This window comes from Bos indicus, chromosome 1 (genome assembly GCF_029378745.1).
Source record: "Bos indicus isolate NIAB-ARS_2022 breed Sahiwal x Tharparkar chromosome 1, NIAB-ARS_B.indTharparkar_mat_pri_1.0, whole genome shotgun sequence".
Taxonomy (NCBI): domain Eukaryota; kingdom Metazoa; phylum Chordata; class Mammalia; order Artiodactyla; family Bovidae; genus Bos; species Bos indicus.
The window spans coordinates 68,602,296-68,624,671 of record NC_091760.1 but is presented as its reverse complement, the minus strand read 5'-3'; the positions used below and the strand labels follow the sequence as shown (position 1 = coordinate 68,624,671).

At 48.8% G+C, this 22,376-nt stretch overlaps 1 protein-coding gene across 6 annotated transcripts in view; it reads left to right on the top strand.

Moving 5' to 3' along the window:
• Window positions 1–22,376, top strand: part of MYLK (myosin light chain kinase) — a 279,384-nt gene that overhangs the window by 253,259 nt on the left and 3,749 nt on the right. For 4 of the 6 annotated variants that reach the window (XM_070788721.1, XM_070788719.1, XM_070788718.1 and 1 more), the window contains 6 exons: window positions 1,166–1,383; window positions 2,972–3,095; window positions 11,119–11,271; window positions 13,917–14,040; window positions 19,814–19,943; window positions 21,413–21,544. In XM_070788721.1, coding sequence (XP_070644822.1) covers window positions 1,166–1,383; window positions 2,972–3,095; window positions 11,119–11,271; window positions 13,917–14,040; window positions 19,814–19,943; window positions 21,413–21,544 — 881 coding nt within the window. Of the gene's footprint in view, window positions 1–1,165; window positions 1,384–2,971; window positions 3,096–11,118; window positions 11,272–13,916; window positions 14,041–19,549; window positions 19,944–21,412; window positions 21,545–22,376 lie in introns of those variants that run through there. The other 2 variants (XM_070788723.1, XM_070788729.1) reach the window with 2 other exon arrangements.

Genomic DNA, 22,376 nt, shown 5'->3' with positions numbered 1-22,376 from the left:
GTCAAATGATAATTAACATGTTCTGAGCACCCACTGTATGTCAGGCATGTTTTACCGAAGTTCCCTTCACTCCTAACTATTATGGTGTAGGGACAGGTGAGGAAACTGGGGCTCAAAAGGGTTAAGTAACGTGCCAACTATCACACAAAGTCAGGGTTCAAGCTCGGCTCTTGCTCTTCTTTATGGTGACTTCCCTTAGAAGAGGGAAGGCCCTTGGAAGAGGACAGGCCTAGAAAGAAGCCCACTCAGCCTTGTTCAGCTGATGGATCTATAGGCCATTGTGGAAAAGAGCGTACTAGTGTCTGGATGCTACATAAGTTACCAAGGAGAGCTTTAAACTTTCTGAGCAAGGAAGGTGGGTTGGAGGGCTGGGAGAGAGGCCCCATGCATTTGCACTGAAGGGAAACATGTTGGCTGGCTGTAGCCTCCGGGCCAATCCTTAGCAAAAGGTGCCCGCTGCAGGCCCCAGAAGCACCATGGCCAGGATCCAAAGTCTATCTAGGCAGGAAGGATGTACTACACTCCAGCCTGAGCCAGGGAGCCAATGAGACAAGTTAGTTATGGATGGAGGAGTAAACTGATGCTATAGGCCTAGCCAGAGGAAGCAAATTGGTCACAACTGCAAGTATTAATATGAGTTACAGCCAATTAATTTTAGAAAATGTGCTGAAGCTCCTTATTATTGGAGATATTTTTCTGTTTCTGGCTTTGTGAAGCCACTGCTTATAGAGACAGTGAGTATTTTAAGCTTCAGTTCTTTACGGCTGAAAGACATGGCTGGAGAACAGGATGGTCCCTCACATCTACAGTTATCTGGGGGAAACAGGCTACCTGGCAGTTACCCTTTCTGCTCAGGAGAGCGTTGTGGATCTCTCAGCTCATGACCATCTCTGAAATTGTCCAGCATAGATGTTTCCCTGAATCCCCCCAAGGCTTAGCAAGCACAGGCAGGGTCCCCCAAGCAGGAAACCAGGAGGCCTGTGTCCTTCTAACACAATGGAAGACTGAGACCCACATAATGAGGCAGTGGCCTAGAACTCAGAAAGCTGCAGAACATGCCCAGCACCCCCAACCCCTGGGCATTCCTGCCCTTGACCTCTCCCCTAGCCTGCCCTAGGCCAGTTTCCCCGCTCCTATGGTCTGAGTGCCCGCTCTGTCCCCACAGCGTGTCCGGGGGTGAGCTGTTCGAGCGCATCATTGATGAGGACTTTGAGCTGACGGAGCGGGAGTGCATCAAGTACATGAAGCAGATCTCAGAGGGGGTGGAGTACATCCACAAGCAGGGCATCGTCCACCTGGACCTCAAGCCCGAGAACATCATGTGTGTCAACAAGACAGGCACCAGGATCAAGCTCATCGACTTCGGTCTGGCCAGGAGGTTGGGTAAGGCTGAGCTGCCTCCCCTGTTGTCACCAACGCATCATGGCAGTGGCTGTTTGTGCTCCATTTCGTGGGTGCTAAGGGGGATGCCCCAGATTGGAGCTGAGATCAGAGACCGTGGAGACTGCCCCTCCCACTTGCTAGCTGTGGGAACTTACATCTCAGATTATCTGTAAAATGGGGTAATAATGGTACCCACCTCATAGAATTGTTAAGGGAATCAAATGAGCTAATACATTAGAATGATAAGAGCAGTGCCTCGGGCATAGTAAGCACTGTATAGTGAAAGTCGTGTCGGACTTTTTGTGACCCTGTGGACTATACAGTCCGTACAATTGTACAGACTATACAATTCTCCAGGCAAGAATACTGGAGTGGGTAGGAGCCTTTCCCTTCTCCAGCAGATCTTCCCAACCCAGGGATCAAACCCAGGTCTCCTGCATTGCAGGCAGATTCTTTACCAGCTGAGCCACAAGGGAAGCCCAAGAATACTGGAGTGGGTAGCCTATCCCTTCTCCAGTGGATCTTCCCCACCCAGGAATCAAATGGGGATCTCTTGCATTGCAGGAGGATTCTTTACCAACTGAGCTATCAGGGATGCCCGAGTACTTATAGGGTCAGCTATTGGTTTATATTATGATGATTATTTTCATTCTGGCGCCTTCATCAGCAGAACATTCTGGTGACGGTGCATCCTGCTGTCCAGTCTCCAGAGCACTTTCACATCCTTTCCTTCATTTGATTCTCACAGCAACCCTGTGAGGTAGGCAGGGCAGATTTGTGAGCCTCAGTAATAGACCAGGAAGCTGAGGTCCATGTAACTTTGCCCAGCAAGTCCCACCACGAGCTGCAGTGGAATCAGGCCCTGGGTCTAGGCCAGGGTCCTCTGAAGCATCTCTGCTGTTCCTGCACTTGCAGGAGGCAGGGCATGACAGGGGAAGGCAGACGGGGACTTAGTACCCAGCCCTGGAATCATTTTGGTGGGTGATGGTCCTTTAGGGCTCAGAGGCACCACCTAGGGGTTATGGCTTTTCCTGACTAACCTCCCGGCAGCTCCTGGGAGGAGAGAAGGGGCGCGAGGTTCAGGAGTCAGACTACTGGGTTAGGTCCTGACCACCATTAACTGGGTGGGCGAATCAGTCCCTGGGCCTCCCTTTCCTCCTTAGGAAATGGGGGTCATGCTCCTTCTTAGGCAAGAGTATTAAATAGGAAAGTCCTCATAAAGCAGGCAGCGGAGCACTCACGACAGAGTGCACAGTGGAGGTTATTGTCAAGCACAAGTCACAACCCCTGCATCGGGAAGCTCGTGGGAGAGACAGACGCACAGAAGGCCATTCCATCCGGGGCAGGGCTGTCACAGTCTCTCCCCACTTCCCCAACCTCACCCTAGACATCTGAGCTGCGCGTGCAGTTTGTCCGTTTTACTGGTGTGTCTGTGCACTTTTTCTGTGAGGAGACCATTGTCTCTGTGCCATTTTACAAGGGGAGAGCTGCTGAAGGCCGGCCTGACTTGTGTCCCTCCTGGCATTAACTCACCTCGGGTTGGCTTAGGGATGTTCCAGTGATTGATCGCTCTCCATCCTGGTTGCAGAGAATGCGGGGTCTCTGAAGGTCCTCTTTGGCACCCCGGAGTTCGTCGCACCCGAAGTGATCAACTATGAGCCCATTGGCTATGCCACGGACATGTGGAGCATCGGGGTCATCTGCTACATCCTGTGAGTCCTGGGCCGCACGAGGGAGGGCCCCAGGCTGCCCTGATGTTGGAGGAACCAGGGCAGGGCCTGACGGGCAGCCCACCCAGAGTCAAGAGGGCCACAGGCTCCCAAGCCCCTCCTCACCGCCCTGCCTCGCTCCTGTGCTCCTGGTGACGTCCACAGCCTGTGTCACACTTCTGTGGGAGGGTCTAGCTCCATGCACACGGTTCCCATTCTGGGTCCATCCTCATCCCTAAGGCTGGCCAGCCTGGGGCCTTTGGTCAGGAGGGCAGGAATATGGCTGCTGCTGCTGCTGCTGCTGCTATGTCGCTTCAGTCATGTCCGATTCTGTTCGACCCCAGAGATGGCAGCGCAGCAGGCTCTCCCGTCCCTGGGATTCTCCAGGCAAGAACACTGGAGTGGGTTGCCTTTTCCTTCTCCAATGCATGAAAGTGAAAAGTGAAAGTGAAGTCACTCAGTCGTGTCCCGACTCCTAGCGACCCCATGGACTGCAGCCTACCAGGCTCCTCCATCCATGGGATTTGGCTGGTGCTGTGTAATTTACCTTCGCATGTGTTTGTGGGTCTGTAGAGAAGCAGAGAGGGAGCCTAGGTACACATCTCCTGTGGGTGTCATCCTCAGGGGACTGCACCCCATCCTCATGGCAGCAGGACACCACTGCCAGCCTCATCTCTGAGTTCAGTATATGGACTGATTTGATGACAGAGCCTTTAGTGGGGCCAACAGACAATGGAAAGCTACTGTATAGTAATTAGAAGTGGGAAATTAGGTGGAAAATAGGGAGTCATTCATTTACAAATGCTGCAGAAAAACAAGGAGGCCAGGGATTCAGACCAGGTCTGCACAGACCGTAATCTGCGTGAATCCCCTGGGCCTCTCCTTAGATCACAGGTTCCGATTCAGAAGTTCCGGGGACCCGAGAACCCACATTTCTGACAGGCTACAGGTATCTGATGGTTCTGGTCTGAGCTCTACACTTTGAGCAACAGACCGTAGAGCACACCCTCTTGCTGGAATCTGGCTGATTCAGTCTCTGAAGTCCCAGGCTGCAAGCAGGCATTAACCTCAATGGAAACCTGAGCTTTGTGGCAATGCACAGTTATGGGCTGGTTTCCCTGAAACTGCAGCTGTGCATGTAGTCATTTTGAAAAAAAAAAAAAAAAAAACTGCTGTCATTAAAGCAAAAGGACAAATTAAACATTCTCATAGAAAACCTGAAGGAGACCTCTACAGGTACTTTCTTAGATCCCCCGGGTCTTTGGACCCCATTGTAAGAAATGGCTTTAGGTGATTCTGTTGCACAGCCAGGTTTAGGAACCACAGTTACCAATGCTTTAGCAGAAGTGGAGTGATTTTTTGGTGCAGTGAGGCGTTTACATGTGCTCAGGAGTCTGACTCTCCCGGTGGCGTGTTAGGACGGCTTCACTCCATTGAACCTGTGTCACGGGTTCTGGACCCCAGAGAGTCATGTTCTTCTTTGCTCGGGGTCACCCCCACAGCACAGCCTCCCCCTAGGGCAGCAGAGGAGAAACTGTGGCCAGGAGTGCCTCTCCAGAAGAAAGAGAGCTGAGGAGCAAAGAAAACTACACCAGACTCTGGTTCTGGCCCCTTGGTAAATAGAGAGAGCCAGGCAGCCAGGGCTGCACCAGGCTGGATGGTGCTCTCACTGGGTCTTTCCCTGGGAGAGACACCTGACTCTTGAGAAAGCCTTTTGTCAGCTACGTGTGGCCTGGCTCAGTCCCTGGGTCCCCCTGCAGCCATCGAGGAGACTCATCTTGCTGTCTCCATCAGTTTTCCCACTGGTATAGGATCCGGATCATCAGTTTGGTCCTCAGGACAAACCTGGGAGTGGGGCGGGGCAGGGAGTTGATCATCATTTGATATTCGGTTCACGGGGCCCACGGAAGCCCACAGGGCCACCCACTTCCATAGTCCTAGAGGGTGGCCGGCTGTCCCAGTTTATCATCACTGCCAGGTCTCCCAGGACACAGGGCTTTCAGTGCTGAAGTGAGGACCATCCTGGGCAAACTAGGAAGACTGGTCTTCATGCAGGTCAGGGCCAGAGCAGTGACTAGATGCTCAGTGAATGTGCTGAGTGAACACAGCTATACCCAGACCCAGCAACTGCCCACTTGCAGCCCTCCCAGTAGCCTGGCTCCAGTCACCCTATCAGGGGTAGCCTGATCCCCATTCTAACATCGTACACCATGATCGCCTGTTCTTGAACTCTGCATAAATGGAATCACACAGAAAGGCGTATCTGGCTTCTTCTGCCCCACCTTGTTTGCGAGCCCCATTCGTATCCTGCTGTGAGGCTTTAACTGGTCCTTCCCAAGGCTGTGTAGTGTGCCGCTCTCTGAACCTCCTCCAGTTTCCTCATCCATTCTATGCTGATGGGCTCTTGACTAGATTCCAGTTCAGGGTATCGTGAGTATCCTGGTGCGTGTGCTTTAGTAAATGCCTTCATGCGTTTCTGTTGGATCTAGATCTAGAATTACTGGGTCACAAGAGCACTTTATTTTAAAATGAAAATTCTTTGAAGAAATAATTTGGATATCACGTGACATGGTTTGCTAGATTACTTTTAAAGCTGAGACTTAGAAATGGGGAAGGATTTTTTTGAAATGGGGAGAAAATAATTGTGATGAACAGGGCACCAGCCTAAAGGGATCTGGATGGGGTGAAAGGAGGGTGGAGAGGTGCGTGTCGAAGGGAGGCAAGCAGGCAGTAGGGGAGATGACACAGGCCAGCCCTACACAACCTCCCCATATCCTGGCTCCTGCCTCCTGCCCCAGCCGGCTTCTCTTCCCCCTGGGACTTTTCCACTGGCTTCCACAGTGGGGATTGAGGTCTGGGAGTCTCCCTCCTGAACTAGGGCTCTTCGTGGGGATGTGGTGTGAGAACAGAAGGTGGAGCAGCCAGCCAGGTGACTTCCTCTCAGCCCTGCTACGTGGCATTCTGCAGCTGCTGCTGGAACCCCCCCACCTCGCCCCGCCCAGGCAAGGTTCTCAGGCGGCCCTCTTGTACCTCCATCCCTCTGTATGGAGCTTGTTTGTCTGTCTGGCAGTCCTTATCAGGGTTACCTTCCTTGTTAGTTCCAGAGGACCCCACCATCTCCTTCCTGGGGCCAGTGAGAGATGGAAAGTTGGGGGCTGGGTGAGAAGAGATGTATCACTCAGCACATATTTGGCTAGCACCTCCTAAGTGAGCAGCCACGCCCGGTAGGTTGTTCTGACTTTGCTGAAGGAATTCCTCCTCACACCTTTGGAGAGATCAGGGCAGATCCTGTTACAGCACAGGAGACCCAGCCCCACGGCCAGCCCAGGGTCCCCAGGCAGGGCAGAGATGCAGCTGGCGGGGTTGTGGGGCCCCCACCCTCTCACCCCTGATTCTGAAGGGAGAGAAGAGATTTCATGAATCTGCTGAGACTTCTGCTGTTAGCAGTCCCCGTGTGGTTTCTGGCAGGAGGAGAGAGGGCTGGGCTCTCTTGGCCATACTTCAACCTTAAAGACATTCAAAGCCTCCTTTCCTCTCCTGTCTCCTTTCCCCAGTTTCCTGAGGACTTGGTGTTCCTCTGCTGCCTGTGGAGACCCATCTCTGTGTCCTGTTCTCATCCCTACTCCAGAATTCCTTCTCCTCCTTCCCTCCCTCACACCTCCAATCTGCTTTCTCCTCCCTAGCATCTTCCTGCTGTGCTCAGCAGCAGACTTCCCATTCCCAGCTAATTTGCAAGCATGCAGCATGGTCCAAGGCTCAGCAAAGAATCCACCTGCCAATGCAGGAGACACAGGAGACACCAGTTTGATCCCTGGGTTGGGAAGATCTCCGGGAGAAGGAAATGGCAACCCACTCCTCTGTTCTTGCCTGGGAAAATCCCATGGACATAGGAGCCTGGTGGGCTACAGTCCATGGGGTCGAAAAGAGTTGGACACGACTGAGCAATTAAGCACACACACACACACTATAGTCCAGAGAGCCAGGTCCATCCCATCTGGAGTGTGACTTCTGGGGACAACATCCTTGTGAATGGGGAGAAGTCCCACTGCCCAAGCATCGGGTACCTACCCAGACTCAGATTTGGATGCAGGGCTCTTCACAGGGATCCAGGAGCTCCACCCAGGGCTACCTCTGCCCTCTTAGTCCCTGAGTCCAGACATGCTCTCTGACTCCAGCTCCTGTGACCTCCAGGCACCCCATAGCCACACCAGGTCCAGAAAACACCTGCAGGTTTTGCTCCCCAGGGACCGGGGCTGTGGTTAACATGACTAAACCCTGGGTTGCTGTTTCGTGGGCTACTGCACAAAACAATGCCCAGCTCTTCCTCTGGGTGCCCCCAGCTCTCTCAAATCTTCCCAGCGCACCAAGGAATGAGTATCCCAAGGCTAAAATGGGAGAAAAGACTAACCCCTTCCTAAGCACTCAATAGTTCTGCTGGCAGATATGTGGTCCCCTTTGCTGACTGTTCATACAATAGGGTCATCTGCTGTTTAAAAAAATTATAGATAAAGTGTAGTTTAAGAGGCATTTTTGCCTGACGTTCTGTCCTGAGAGCAGAATGGGTCTCTGCATCTGGTGAAGTTTGGCTGCAGTAAGAGATTAAGAATTAAAAAATCAGAACACCCTGAAGTCATATCCTTTGCTGACTCATTAGCACAAAGACTAATATTTAGCCATTAAAAATGAACATGAAGACTGTATACACTTTTGAAAGACAATGTCAAGTGAAGACATAGAGGATCCAAGAACTTGCCCACATTGATTACAGTTTTGTGAAAACCAAACAAATTCATTGGTTATGTCGGGAAGGAAAAAACTTTCCTTTACCCTTTTAGATTCAGTTCTTGGGGGCTTGGAAATCAAACTGACAAAAGGCAGATTAACAAAAAGAAAACAGATTTAATTATGTACATATAATAAATGTTCATAATGGTGTTTATAAAGAAATGTGACTCAAGATGCATTTAAAATTTGGAGCTTATATACTACTTTAACAAAGAGTGATAAATTGTATAGAAATGACTGGACAAAGGAAAAAGGGTTTGGAGCTTCCGGAGGGGCTAAATTGTGACAAGGTGAGGAGGAAATGTATAGAGACTGTTTAGCAAGATCTGATATGCAGATGAGGGTCTTTCTCCTCCTCCTGATAAGAGAAGAAATGGACAAACAGACCAAATGGAAATTCATGTCACCTTAACAAAGAGACATTTGTGTCCTACTTTTAGGTAGAAAGAGGTGGGACAAAGAGTTAATTGCCTTCAGCTCAATGCAATGTTTGTACCAAAGTCCACCTTTTGGGGTGGTGTACTCTGATCTCCTTCAGTTAAAAATTAAATAAGACCAGGAAAAGAGGTGAGCTTCTAATGATAAAGTTATTATGTTTGTTGGTTGGATTGAACAACCCAACCACATATGAAGTGAAGTGAAGTGAAGTCACTCAGTCATGTCCGACTCTTCGCGACCCCATGGACTGTAGCCTACCACACTCCTCCATCCATGGGATTTTCCAGGCAAGAGTACTGGAGTGGATTGCCATTTCCTTCTCCAACCACATATGATCCTATGCAAATTCTAGCACTTAAAAAAAAAAAGTCCAAGAAAGAAGGTTTGAAAATTCTGCAAAATCCCACCACCAAGAAACAGGATTACTAAAATTCCAATGCTCTCTTCGTCATCATGCTCTGCATATTGTGCAAGTTTTATTTTAGAGACACATTCTCTTTATCAGGGGGAGTTCTGGGGAAGCTGGGGCAGTTGAGGAGGCAGCCAAGGCTCAGGGGGATCTCAGATGGAGGGGCTGCCAGGAAAGAGGACTGCCAGAGGCCAGAGACCAGGAGGCTGTCCCCGACTGTGAACATCACACAGAGATTAAGCCCTATTTTTGCAGGATTGCAGTTCCTAATTAGGAAAGGAGGTTTACAGAAGGGGGCCTTTCAGCATTCCACAGTGGGGTTGTTGGCTTTCCCGCAATCTCTTGGCACACTGCAGGACTTTCCCCTTTGTCTCAAATGGAAAATGCAGAAGGAAGGAAGACAGAAGGAAGCACGTAGCTGAGGGGCAAGAGTCAGGCTCTATCTTAATGGGACTAGTCAAAGTCACCCCAGGGTCAGAGAGCCAGGAATGCTGGGAACCCCTAGGAATTCTAGCCCAATGCCCTTGATGTGTAAGGAGGGACTCAAAGGCCCAGAGAAGAGAAATGAGTATTACATAACTGCTGAGACTCCCACCCTTGCCTCACTGTGAGGTGATCAAGAGTGATTGTCTCCATGCCATCTCAAAATGTAAATTACTGTCTTGCTTTAAGACATTTTAATGCCATCTATAAAACTTTCTTATTCAAAAGCACAAATATGTTGATTAGGGTGAGATCAGTCACTCTGAAAAGCCATTTTTTTTAATGAAGATTTTCACCGGAGGGTTCTTCTTCCCTTGGCAAGATTTCCTTGCAGAAATGCAATGGGTTTTGTTTTACAAAACTTAATATTCAGGGACGGGTGTATTTCACAAGCTGAGGCCTCTTGAATGGCAAAACAGCTCCCGAAGGGTTTGCATTATTGTTTATGATGATGGATTTGGGGCAAGGGATGTTAGTGAAGCCTTAACTGTGAAGGTTGATGGCACAATACATCTCGAGGGACAGACAGGACTAGATACATAATTTGTGGGGTCCAGTGCAGCATTAAAAAGTAGGGTGGCTTGTGCAACATTATTAATAATTTCAAAATTATGGCAGCAGAGCATTAAACCAAGAGTGGGGCTCTTCTAAGGCCTGTGAGGCTAGCCCTGGATCAAGGTGGAAGGCTGGAGAGTTGGGGTGGAGATGAGGTGTCCAGAGGTGAGGCTAGTAAGCCAGAAGTCTGTTCCATTTGACTTTGAGATAGTTCACCTTCCAAATTCTATTTGGCTTGAGCTATTGGTAAATGAATCATTCCCGGGAGCACAGATTGATGAGGCAATGGGGGTGAAGTATGTACAGAGGAGCTGTGTAATAGCTATGGTCACAGACCAAGCTTTTTATTGCAGACCAGGCCTCCTGCCAGTGCTCTAGGCCGTGGCTGACTTCATCTTTCCAGAAATGATTGTACAAAGTAGCAGTTAAGAAAGGGGCTCACTGACTGCAAGACCTTGGGCACGTTATTTAACTCCACTCGGTGTGGCAGTTTCCTTATCTGTTAAACGAAGTGATGAGTTACCTGGGTTAAAGAGTGGTGTCAAGACTGAATCTACTTTAGTTCTCTGCCCAGTGCATGGCACATAGTCAGTGTTTGATAGACATCTGCTGTCATGATGAGGACGCAGGAGAAAGAGAACAGGGAGAGGCAGCGTGGCGACCACTCCATAGTTCAGTAGCAGGTTGTCCATCTGATGGAGGAGGAAGCTGACACACAGAAATCGGGGTCCAAGGTCACCCGGCAAACGAACCGGCCTTGGTCCCTTGGAGGGAAGCTTTCTGGTTTGGCCTAAATGCCTCAGGAGCTTTGAACTCAAGTGTAGCTGGATCCCCAGACTCACACTGCAGGCTTGAGGTTCACTGTCCCTGGAGAAACCCTTGCTGAGCCCTTTGTGGGCTGGCCCTGATCTTGGTGCTGAGGGTGAAAGGTGAGAGGGCGGGACAGGGCAGGGTGACAAGTGCTGTGTCACGTGACTACAGGGTGTGGGGAGGGGCCCCGGGGAGGAGGGGACTCGTCCTCCAGAATGTTAGAGAAGGTTCTGTGGGGCCACGTTCTAGCCTGGGCATCCAGGGAGAACAGACGATAGGGAGGAAAGCCCTGCTGTATTGTGCGGAAATGGTCAAGTGAAGAAAACTCCTTCCACCTCAGCTTCACAGGCAGGGGATGTCAACAGGTGGGGGGCATCCCAGAAGTACAGAGAGTGAGGCTGAGAGCATGCCCTCTTCTTTCCCGGGTGGGAGGAGAGGCGGGGGTGCTGGCGGTGCCCTCACCTCTGACCTCAGTGAGCGCTCCCCTGGGGGACCACCCTCTCTACCGGCCTCCCCCACTCACTGCTCTCCTCTCTTATCCCCCAGGGTCAGTGGACTGTCCCCCTTCATGGGTGACAATGACAACGAAACCTTAGCCAACGTTACCTCAGCCACCTGGGACTTTGACGACGAGGCCTTCGACGAGATCTCCGATGACGCCAAGGATTTTATCAGCAACTTGCTGAAGAAGGATATGAAGTAAAGAGTTGAGCTTTTAGTCTTTTGGGGCTCCCCACACCCTGGACTGGGGTCCAGAGGCAGTGACTTCCTTTCTCTGTGGTGGGCTCTTTTGCACCCCAGGACAGGAGGATGGGCATGGTGTGCATGAGGGCCCAGAAAGGGGTCTTCCTGGGCCCCTGCTCCCTGGGGCCGGACACTGTCCTGTCTTTAGAAGCACAGACACCTCTCTTGAAAAGCAACCTTTGACTGAGTGTTGAGGGAAAGAGGCAGCTCGCGTATGAATAACAGCCCCTTTTAGTTTCCATGTACAGCTGTGGCCAAGAGCAATCCTGCTAAAACCTTCTAGGCTTTCAGGGAAGAGATCCTATTTGTGGGGCCTGATCATACTCCCAGCTGTTCTGGCTTGATGCTTATTTAGTAGCTATAATATGTAGGAACTGCCTGCCCGAGTACAGCCAGGTGCCTTCCACCACTGGTCAATGAGACTGCTATCCCAGCTCCGTCTCTGTCCCACTAACAGTGCAGCCTGTGCGGTTCCCCAGCCCCACCTCGCAGGGCTGCACAGAGCTGCCAAGGTGGTCAGTGCATGACTGTATAAAACATCTGCAGACATCAGGAGGCTGGAGCGTTCAGGCATGTAGACAGCCTCAGGCCCAAAGTGCTTGTCAGTATTTCAGTGAGAGAAGCTTGGAACAGTAGAGGAGGCTAGAGCAGAGGAGAGGTCTTGCATGTGGCTGGACAGGATTCAGTGGAGCAGGGAAGTGGCTCCCTCACAGCAGGAAGGTGAGTGGGGCTCTGTGTGTGCAGGGAGGACTGTCCTGCCCCAGGGAAGGGAGCAGTGGCAGTGTTAGGTGGGGACAACTGGCTACTGGACTCCTCATCTGTGAACAGGTGGCCAGATGACGCAAGGCCTGGTTCAAACACCGGGCGTTGCTTTTGGCAATAGGAGCAGCTCTAGGCATTTCCCCAGAAGATGGTGAAACTCGCCCCCACAACTCCACACCCCTGCCCCTCCAAGGCTGTCCCTCAACTTGCCTACTCTGGAAGAAATCCTTTTTGGGATAGAAGAGTACAGTTGCTAAAGGAATGAGGTTAGGGGGTCTCTTAAGTGGTTCTGTCTGGTTTTCTGGTTATGCGGCCACCTCTTAGTCCTTTGTAGCCAGCTCTGGGCCAAACTCCTCACCAGAGGGGACAGTCCACGGTCTTTGACAGTGAGGTCCTCTTAGCGTCTTGCTGTCTCCGTCTTTATATCAGAAGTAGGCCCGACCCAGGGAAGATCCGGATGTTGTGGGGGGCCTGGATTTCCTTCTGGTGTGAGGGATCCCCACTTCCAAGGTGCCCCAGGGAGATGGAAGCCTCCCTTCTAATGACTCTGGTCCAAGGATGGCTTCTGTCAACCAGGCTTCGTTTACCTGCGGTTTGGTAAATGAGGTATTGTTTATATCACCTATCTTCTCATCTGACCTTGAATTTATTCAGTAATGTGCTGGCTCCTCTGTGCTTGTAAAATGGACTCACCCAAGAATTGATTTCATATAGATCAAGACACTAGATTCCCATAAACTCAAACTCAGCATGTCTTCACCCAGAAATCTCCATCTATCAGCACTTTAAAAAATGTTTTTTATTATAAATAAATATATATAAATTGTACAAATTTTGAATATATGAAAGTTAAAATAATCCCTATCCACTTATAAAGATCACTACATTTTTCTATATTTAGCAAATTTACTTTTACTCATTATGTTAGCACTTGGTGCTTTGGATTTTACTAGTCCTTCTATCGGAGAAGGCAATGGCACCCCACTCCAGTACTCTTGCCTGGAAAAACCCATGGACAGAGGAGCCTGGTAGGCTGCAGTCCATGAGGTCGCTAAGAGTTGGACACGACTGAGCGACTTCCCTTTCACTTTTCACTTTCATGCATTGGAGAAGGAAATGGCAACCCACTCCAGTGTTCTTGCCTGGAGAATCCCAGGGACGGGGGAGCCTGGTGGGCTGCCGTCTATGGGGTCACACAGAGTTGGACACGAGTTGCTGCTAAGTCGAAGCAACTGAAATATGTCTAGATTCCCAGAGCTTTCAGAAAATTAAATGAATTTCAGTGGTCTAAGGTTGTCATAATTCATAGGTTGAACATAAGACATACCTCTTTTGAGTTTTAATAGGCAAAAATCTGATGCTCCACCACACCATAAGACTTGAGAGTTCACTGATTCTCGAAGATTTGGACTTAAGGTTTCACTCTTCCCTCCATCAGACAAACAGGTAGAAGGATCCGGCATCCACAGCTCCCAGCCCTCATGTGACCAGCAGAATGACCCCACCCTGGAATATGGTGCCCGTCATTCCAAGACATGTCTGTCCTCCAGCACTTAGCCTCTCTAGACCCCAAGGGCAGGTCATGAGACTCCAGCTGCCCATCAATGTTTAGGCCTGCTTAACACTAATCTATCCTGGGTCTAGTCATTGTAACCCAGACCAAGAGAGGAAAAAGGTTAGGATCACCATGATTCTCATCACAGTGGATGGATTGGGAGCAGACAGTCATGGGCTCTGCCCCATGTTTCTAGGGACAGGTGACCTCCTGTTTCTGGTCTGACCAGCAGTCTCTGAGATCCCCTTCTGCTCAGAAATCCTCTGATCTCTGCCTCTATCAGAAACCGCCTGAACTGCACCCAGTGCCTTCAGCATCCATGGCTAATGAAAGACACCAAGAACATGGAGGCCAAGAAACTCTCCAAGGACCGGATGAAGAAGTACATGGCAAGAAGGAAATGGCAGGTAATGGCAGGGGTCACTTTGGACTGGTCTCTTGCCCCTCATAATTGCTTTATTCAAGCCACCCTCATTCCCAACTTGCCCTGACCTCACTCCATAAAAATGTTTACATTTATTTCTGAAATAGTCTGGGACCAAGACTGACATTTCATGTCTTTGTGGGTAGGGAGGAGCAATGTCACTTGCAGGACTATTTGGCAACCCTGGAGAATGTGATCTTGTTATAGGCAGTGTGATGGTTTTAACATTTCTCCACCATGAAGGAGGTGGGCATGTGATCTACAATGAGAGACATGGGGGGTTGTGCGTTACTAGCTGCAGATCCTTAACCAAGTTACTTAACCTTGCTGTGCCTTCATTTACTCATCTGTAACATGGGGATAATAGTGGTACCAAATCACAGCATCGTTGAGGATTATATGAGATGATCATCATCTAACCTCTAGTACATTAACTGGCACATAGTAAGTGTTCACAAATGAGATCAGTAGCTAATATGTACAGAGAGCTGGCTCTGTGTCAGGGAACATTTAAAGCACTTTCTATGCAAATTATCTTTTAATCCTGGGAGGCAGGTACTACTGTTATCCCCAATTCTCAAACAAGGCCGAGAAAACTTAGGAAAGTCACCCAGGATCACAGCTAGTAAGCATGGGAAAGCCAGCATTCAAACCCAGAGACTAGCTCCAGTTACACAGTCTTAATGACACACAATTTAATGACACAAATTGCTTCTGATTGTTAGCAGATGGAGAAAATTATCATCCAAATCCATAGAGAACTTATCATCCTCTATTTTATTTTTATTATCACTGCTGGTAGTGTAAAATTCCTGGGCTACTGGAGGGTGCATGGTTTCTATACTCAGTGAGTATATAGTAAAGCAAATAGACATAAAAGGACATAACACACAGCTAGAATTATAAACGATCAGTATAGTTTTCCATACCCATATATGTGAGTGTGGACAGAGGATGGAGCCAATCACACCAGACTTGGATGTGGTTGTCAGGAAAGGCTGCCAAGGGCAGGAGTTTGAAGTTGGCCGCGGAACATGGGTGAAACACAGAGAGGAGGGGAATACAGCACAGACGGAGGAAAAAGCTCAGAGCTATGAGCCAGCCCTCACCCTGGTCATGCCGGCCTGACAGGAGAAGTCTTTTAGCTGGGCATTCAGGGGACCAGGGCTTTAGACCTTGCCTCTGTGGCAGAGAAAAAGAAATCACTATTCTAGGGGCAACTGGGACACTGGTGATTTGCCACACAGAATGCCCAAACCACAGGCCATTGAAAGGCTGAGAGAAGCAGGAGAGCCAGGGGCTTCGGGAGTGAGGGTCTGAGGGACGCCGCCCCCTGCGCATCTCAGCAGACCCCCTGCAGTGGGATTCAGTTCTTGGTTATCCCCTCCTGAAGTTGAGTGATGTCCTCACTTCGCTCAAGTACCTGGTGAGTGGGAATGCAGTGCTGCTTACCTCACCTTCTGGTGCCAGTAGGGTCCAGTAAACTCAGAGGAGCACATGCTCTTAAAAAAAAAAAAAATGGGGGGAGAAGCCACAAAATCAAGGGTTGGCTTTATGAATGATCCTGTGGCCAGTAGATCTCAAAGAAATAGCAGTATTTCTGAGGTGCATAGGGTGACTGGTGTAGGGGTGGGGCCGTTCTCAGAGCAGGAAATCTCACTGGGTTTTGCTTGGACGAGGCTGTGGGTTAAAGGGCAGCCTTATCATGTCAAGCTTCTGGGAGCATCCACACATCTGCTGGTGAACCAAAGCCAGAAAGAGCCTAAACCCAAGGGATAGGCGCAGAGAAAAGATATGGAGATTCCAAAGGAAATAAATGGAATTTTTCAGTCAGATGGGTCAGGAAACCATAATTTGTGGTGATATTTTAATCACTTACGTGTTTTCTTGCTGTTTATAGTGTGATTAGCCATAAGGTTTTTTGAAAATGAGAAAGAAAATGAAGAATTCCAAGAAGGAACATTAACTTCCTATTTTAATATAGGTAGCAGCATTTGTAAATAGCTTTTCCACAGAAACAGTGGTTAGGCTTCATAAAATTGCATAGAAAAGTAGTCTACCAAATCCCATTCAACACATAATGTCCCTGAAGCTGGTTCAGCTGCCTCTTACCATGTTGTGTTACATTTCTTCCTTAGGAAAATGTTTTCCACATTTTCAGCTCTGGATACCAAGACCTTGGTACCCCTGGAGTAGGGGTTCCCTCTTGGAGCAGCTGAGGCTCAGTGTGGTGAGGCAGAGTACAGTGGAGGGGGATGGAAAGGGGTGCACTGTGATGGAGGGAGAGGGGCACATGGCCCAGACTCTACAACTGCATAAGAAATGGTTCCTAGTTATCATCTGGGTGTGGTTTTCATAAAAGGGGAAGGTAGTGACATGGGAACAAATCCTAACAAGCAAGGCAATAGATGGATGACTAATCATATTACTGATCTTAGAATGAAGTTATTCTGAAAGAGAGTAGGGTTGGTTTTATTTTTTTAATTTATATCAAAAGAATGTTGAAAAGACATGGTGAGTGGTGGCATTGAGGGTGGGCAAGTTGAGCAGGACCACAGGGCTTCTGCATTGCAAAATGGAAGCAAAGGACTATGAATTGGAGGCTTGTGGGCAGCTCTCTTTGTTCTCTGAGAACCACAAAGACTTCAGTACTATGAACCAAAGGGCCCTGGGGAAGAAGGCTTTTGACTCAATATTGCATGGAGTACTCTTGGCCCTTGTTGTTGTTTAGTCACTAAGTCCTGTCTAACTCTTTGCAACCCCATGGACTGTAGCCTGCCAGGCTTCTCTGTCCAGGGATTTTCCATGGAGTGGGTTGCCATTTTCTTCTCCAGGAGATCTTCCCGACCCAAGGATTGAACCTGCATCTCCTGCATTGCAGGAGGATTCTTTGCCACCAGGGAATACGGCACTCCTGGCCATTACATTTAGATAATATGCATTCTCAGGGGAAATTGTAGTCTTGGGGCTGTCGGTGTATAGTTAGGGCCCATGATGGCTACCTGACTGTAGGGTGATCACCTTGCCTGGATTTTCCAGGGCCTGTCTCAGCTTTATCCCTGAAAAACTCTCATTGCGGGTAATCCCTCAGTCCTGGGAAACCAGGCTGGTTAGTCATCCTTGCTGCCTTTCCCAGGGGAGGGAGTCTGTGCTGTGTTAGGAAAACCATTGACAGACTCTGCCCGCCTAGAACACAGAAACCCAGTGTAGGCAATTGCTCTCCAGTAAGAAAAAAGGCTTCCTCAAAACAAGGATGGGACTTCTCAAGAATTGAAACCTCCTTTGATGATGGTTTAAACATTTCCAAAAGTCTTGGGTAGCAAAGCAGCAACCTATTTTTAGCTCAAAGGCATAAAACTGGAAGGCTAGAACATACATTGTTCTTTTCCAGTTCTGATAATAACTTCCCTACCAACTTTTTTTCTCCATGAATCAGCTTCCAAAGATTGACTTCTGATGTGTAGGTTATTTTTAAGATTTTCTTTATCGAGTGCTTACATTTCTCCCTGTTTTAGAAATTATATGGTCTATCGCTCCATCTGATGGAAAATTTCCCCCAGTGTGTGGTCTATTTGTTTGTTATTTGCTGCCTCCTCTGAAATGTAATGGTTTGATTTGCCTTGTTCTCATAGCTTCCTGTGAGTCGTTTTGTTAATAGAAGAGGAAAGACTTCACTTTTCTACACCATACACATAAAGACAGTCCTGCCCCAGGTTCTTTGGGATTAGAGAGCCCATGGATTCAAGGGGAGCATTCCCTGCTACCATTTGTATGTCTGAATCATAGTCTTTCTGTAGAAGACTAGAGCTGTAGGGAGATTTGAATCTTCCCGTCCAACTATAAGGCCCAGTGAGGGGAACTGACTTGTACAAGGTCACAGCATAATCAGTGGTTAGAGAACTAACCTGTCCTTTGTTAGGAATGAACCGTCTCAGTTTAGAGATTCCAGCCTAGGGCAAGCTAGTCTGTGTTGAATGAAGGCAATGGAGAGCTGAGAAGGGCTGGTTAGGAAGTAGTCTAGTCCAATGTGGACTCAGTAGGGAGGGCTGCTGTGGCTGACACCGCCTCTGAGCCATTCCTGAGGTCAGGTTAAGCTCCCCTTGGGAAGAGCTGGGTCTCCCCACACTCCAGCTAGCAGAACAAACAGATCAATGATGTCACCAGTAACAGCTTCTCCCAGAAGAGTGTGCAAGTTGCCAGGTGGTCTGTCTGCCAGGGCATGCTCTGCAGGGCCACAGTCCTTCTGCATACAGTGGGTCATCATCCCTCACCTTCTTCTCTCTTCATCACCTCCCCCTGGGGCCTCCTGGGTTCCTTTTAGAGTAATCTAGCTTCACTGTGGGCCAGAGGGCCAGGGGCACAGTGTTATGTGAGAGGGTGGATGACCAGAGGACAGGGCGAGATGGAATGCCTGTCGAGAGTGCGTGAAAGGAGTCTACAGCCAGGATGGGATGTGACATAACAGGAAAGTAACTGTGGTTACAGGAGTAGGTCTCTGCTTAAACCACACACACACACACATTTTCTGTATGATTCCCTAGTACTCTGAAATTCTTTACTTTTGAAATAATTTTTTAACTGAAGTATACTGGCCTGCCTGAAATGCTTTAGCGTGTGAAGTTAATTCAGGAGGAAATGGCTTTTCCAGCACAGTTTGAGGTTCAGTGGGTAAGTGCCAGCCGTTGCCTTTGCACAGGCTATTTCCTTCCTCTCTCAGTAGCCAGTCTGTGGTGACATCTGCTCCCTGGATGCCCAGCATCTGGATTCTTCAGAAGATGCTTCAGGTGCAGGGCTGGAAAGCACTGGTTATGCTTTAGTTTCTTATCTTAGTCTTTCATTCCATTGACCTTAGGAAAGGGGTAGAATCTTAAAGGTGTGGTTGGGGACTTCTTGACCTAAATCCTGTACTGGGTAGAATTTTCACAATACAAAGAAAATGTTCAAGTCCTGGCATCTTTTTCAGTAGGGATTCTGTCCTCACCCAAGGCGCCCCAACTCAGAAAAGCCAAGAGCTGTGCTTTTCATTTCTTCGGATGCTGGTTTTTGATGCCTGGGTGTATGTACCTCAGGGAGGAACACCCCTCCAGAACTCCACTGAAGACTTGTGCTGGGGCCAGCAGAGTGTTTCCCCAAATCTCCTAAGTATCTGAATCATAAACAGAACTAGATGAGACCTAGATGAGACCTTGGAGATCATCTTGTCCAACCCCCTCCTTATAAAGAGAAGGAAACTGAAGCCCAGCGAAGTTAAGCCCGAAGAGGCTACTTGCCTATGATCAACAGAAGGCTTTTTGGGTTTTTTTTGTCTTTCCAACAGGACCTGTGGGATCTGTAGTAACTGTTCTCTTGCCCAATTAAAATCCTATCACTAGCATTGTTTTATGAGAAACAGCCCCACTGCGCCCCGTCCGCAATAAGTCTTTGGAGCTGTCTCAGCCCGCAGTTGCTTTATATAAACTATCCCTTTTATGGGAGTTGAAGCACAGTATGAAAAGGGTTTTTGTCTCATGTTGACCTTGTTTAGTCACATTAACGCACGCATCGGTTCCAGGCCCCATTCCATTCTCCGAACATCTTCTGACACGCTGATAGTGCTGAGCAGAGCAAGGTTGGGCTCACTCCTCTGGTGGAGCTCAGCACTCGGGAGGCCCTCGTCTCAGGGACAGCTGCTTCTCCCGGGCTGGGCTTTTCTCCCTGAGCTGCTCAGCTGGAACCAGGGACACGGCCTGAGCCCAACGCCAGTGTCTATTTTCCAGAAAACGGGCAATGCTGTGAGAGCCATCGGAAGACTGTCCTCTATGGCAATGATCTCAGGGCTCAGTGGCAGGAAATCCTCAACAGGGTCACCAACCAGCCCGCTCAATGCAGAAAAACTAGAATCTGAAGGTAAGGGACTCCAGAGAGATTTTCTTCAGCCAAATGGGGAGAAAGGAAGGGTTGGGGTTGGAGGGGGATTTAGAGTTGTTTTTCTTTTTTAAGGTGGGAGATTGATTTTATTTTTCATTAATACAACCTACAAGGAAAAATTCAAAACTACTTTTACTTTGCCCTGACAATAATTACTAAATCTAGTAATTGCTTTTTAACTGTTTCACCTGAGGTTGAACTATTTTCAGAGGGAAAGTTATTCTTTGTCTAATACAACTAGATGGTCTTTTCCTTATACTTTACACAAGAATTAGCAAAAACTGCATGAAAAGTTTCCTTCTTATTACAAAAGCAATGTTTGTATGACAGGCAGACATAAATAAGTCGCATATAGTGGTGTACTTTTTAAAAATATGCTTCAATTTTTTTAATGTGTCTTTGTGGTTGTCTTTTAACAAAAATTGACTCAGATAGTCCATATTTTTTGGTAGTTTTCGTGATGCTGAAACATGTTGTTTGAATTGGATAGACAGGGATTGGCAGGGCCCCTCCTAAAGTCCAACGGGGTTAGTTGCTTGCCCACTGTCTTAGAGATGCTACCCCATCTATCTCCTCAGTGAAGGCCTCGGCCTCTTCCTGCTTTGATACATGTAGGGTCGGCCTCTATCATCTTGAGCTGCCTCATTTAGCCGGAGATACCACCTCCCCGCTGCCTGATGCCTTTGGTATCCAGAGGCAAGAAGCTGAGTCTAGACCCTGTTGTACACAAGGGATAATTGATCAAACTGCTTACTGAGCTGCCCTGATGTACCCGGGGACCGACTGCTGCACATGGACCTGCGCCCTCCTTCTCTACCCCTGCCCCCCCCAGACGACCCAGAAATAGCCTGAAGGGGAAGGAGAGGGTCAGGAACCCCTCCAAGTTATGGCTTTTCCCTGGACCCATCCCAAATCCTGGTCCAGAGTCACACACTGTGAAGGCAGTATCCTTGTGGAATAGACTGCTCCACAGCAGGCAATAGGCAAGTCGACAACGCCTCTAAGATCTGTCTCTTCCGTCCCAAGGAGCAGATGAAAAAGGCCTGCTGCTGCCACCACGGGAGGAGGGTAGGAGGAGGCCCGAGGGCTGGTGGCCTGGTACGCTCCCGTGCTTCTTAGATACCCTCAACTGGATCCTGAAACGGCATGAACTGCAGCCAAAAATCCTTTTTAAAGATTATTTCCTTTTCCAATGTGTCAGCATAAGGGAGGGGGAAGTCCAAACATTTCCCCAGTTTGGTCACAGTTCTCTCTTCTGCCAAAACCATTTGGCAGCAGGCTACCCTGCCCCCAGAAGAAAGGTGTGCTTATGATTCAGTCCTCTAGGCTGCATTATTTGCTAAATCATAACAACTTGGAAAAAACAAAAAAAGTCAGCTCTTTTAAACCAGGGAAGAGGAAAGAACAGGGAATAAAGAAATGGCCATATCCTCTTCCCTCCCTTCTAGAAGATGTCTCCCAAGCTTTCCTGGAGGCTGTCGCTGAGGAGAAGCCCCATGTAAAACCCTACTTTTCCAAGACCATTCGTGACTTAGAAGTTGTGGAGGGAAGTGCTGCTAGATTTGACTGCAAGATTGAAGGTAAGTCTCCAGCTGTCCTTCCCTGTACAGGGAGTGTGGTGGGCCGGTGGGCCCCTACTGTGCGCTCTCGGCAAGATGGCAGTTCTGGAACAGCCAGGCTGTGAGGGAAAACGGGTCAGAGGGAGTTGGCCCACTGCCCCCCTCCACCCACTGAAGAACAGTGCTGTTTAGTCACTCTGATATTTCACCCACTTACATCAGCCACTAGACCCAAGTTAAAAGTGGTTTATCATGGACCTATTTGGCTCTGGAACGTGCTTATTGAAATGAGCTTTGCAAGCTTCTAGGAGGCATGTGAATTGACCACAAAAGGCTCTCACAGGGAGGCTGGTGCAGAGCATAGTATGGGGAGAAGACATTTCTGCTGTTAATCAGCGGCCCTTGTGACCTGGGGCAGTGTTTTAGCTCTTCTGAAGCCCAGGGCCTCCTCTGTAAGACAGTGTCTAATGCTCTGAGTAGACTCTGTGAGATGACACAGATAGAAAGGGGAAACCTTTCCAATCTTTTAAATACGTTATGGAGTCATAGGGGAAAGTTGTGGGACTGGTTAAGTGCAGAGAGAGCCTGCAGTATGACTTTAGAGAGAGGAAGTTGGGATGCAGGCCTCTGGCCTGTCTGCCCTGTGCTTCTCTGCCAGCCAGAAATAACGTGGTCACAGTGAGTCGTTGGAGCTCAAAGAGCCCTAAGGGGTCTTAGCATAGCACCTGAGGAGTCAGCAGTCTTGGTGACACACAGCATTTAAGTTTCCACAGACTGCAACATTCTAGAAAGAGAAGAGGTATGATAAGACAGGCCTCTCTGCTTCGAGTCTGTGACTGTCATGTGACAGAGT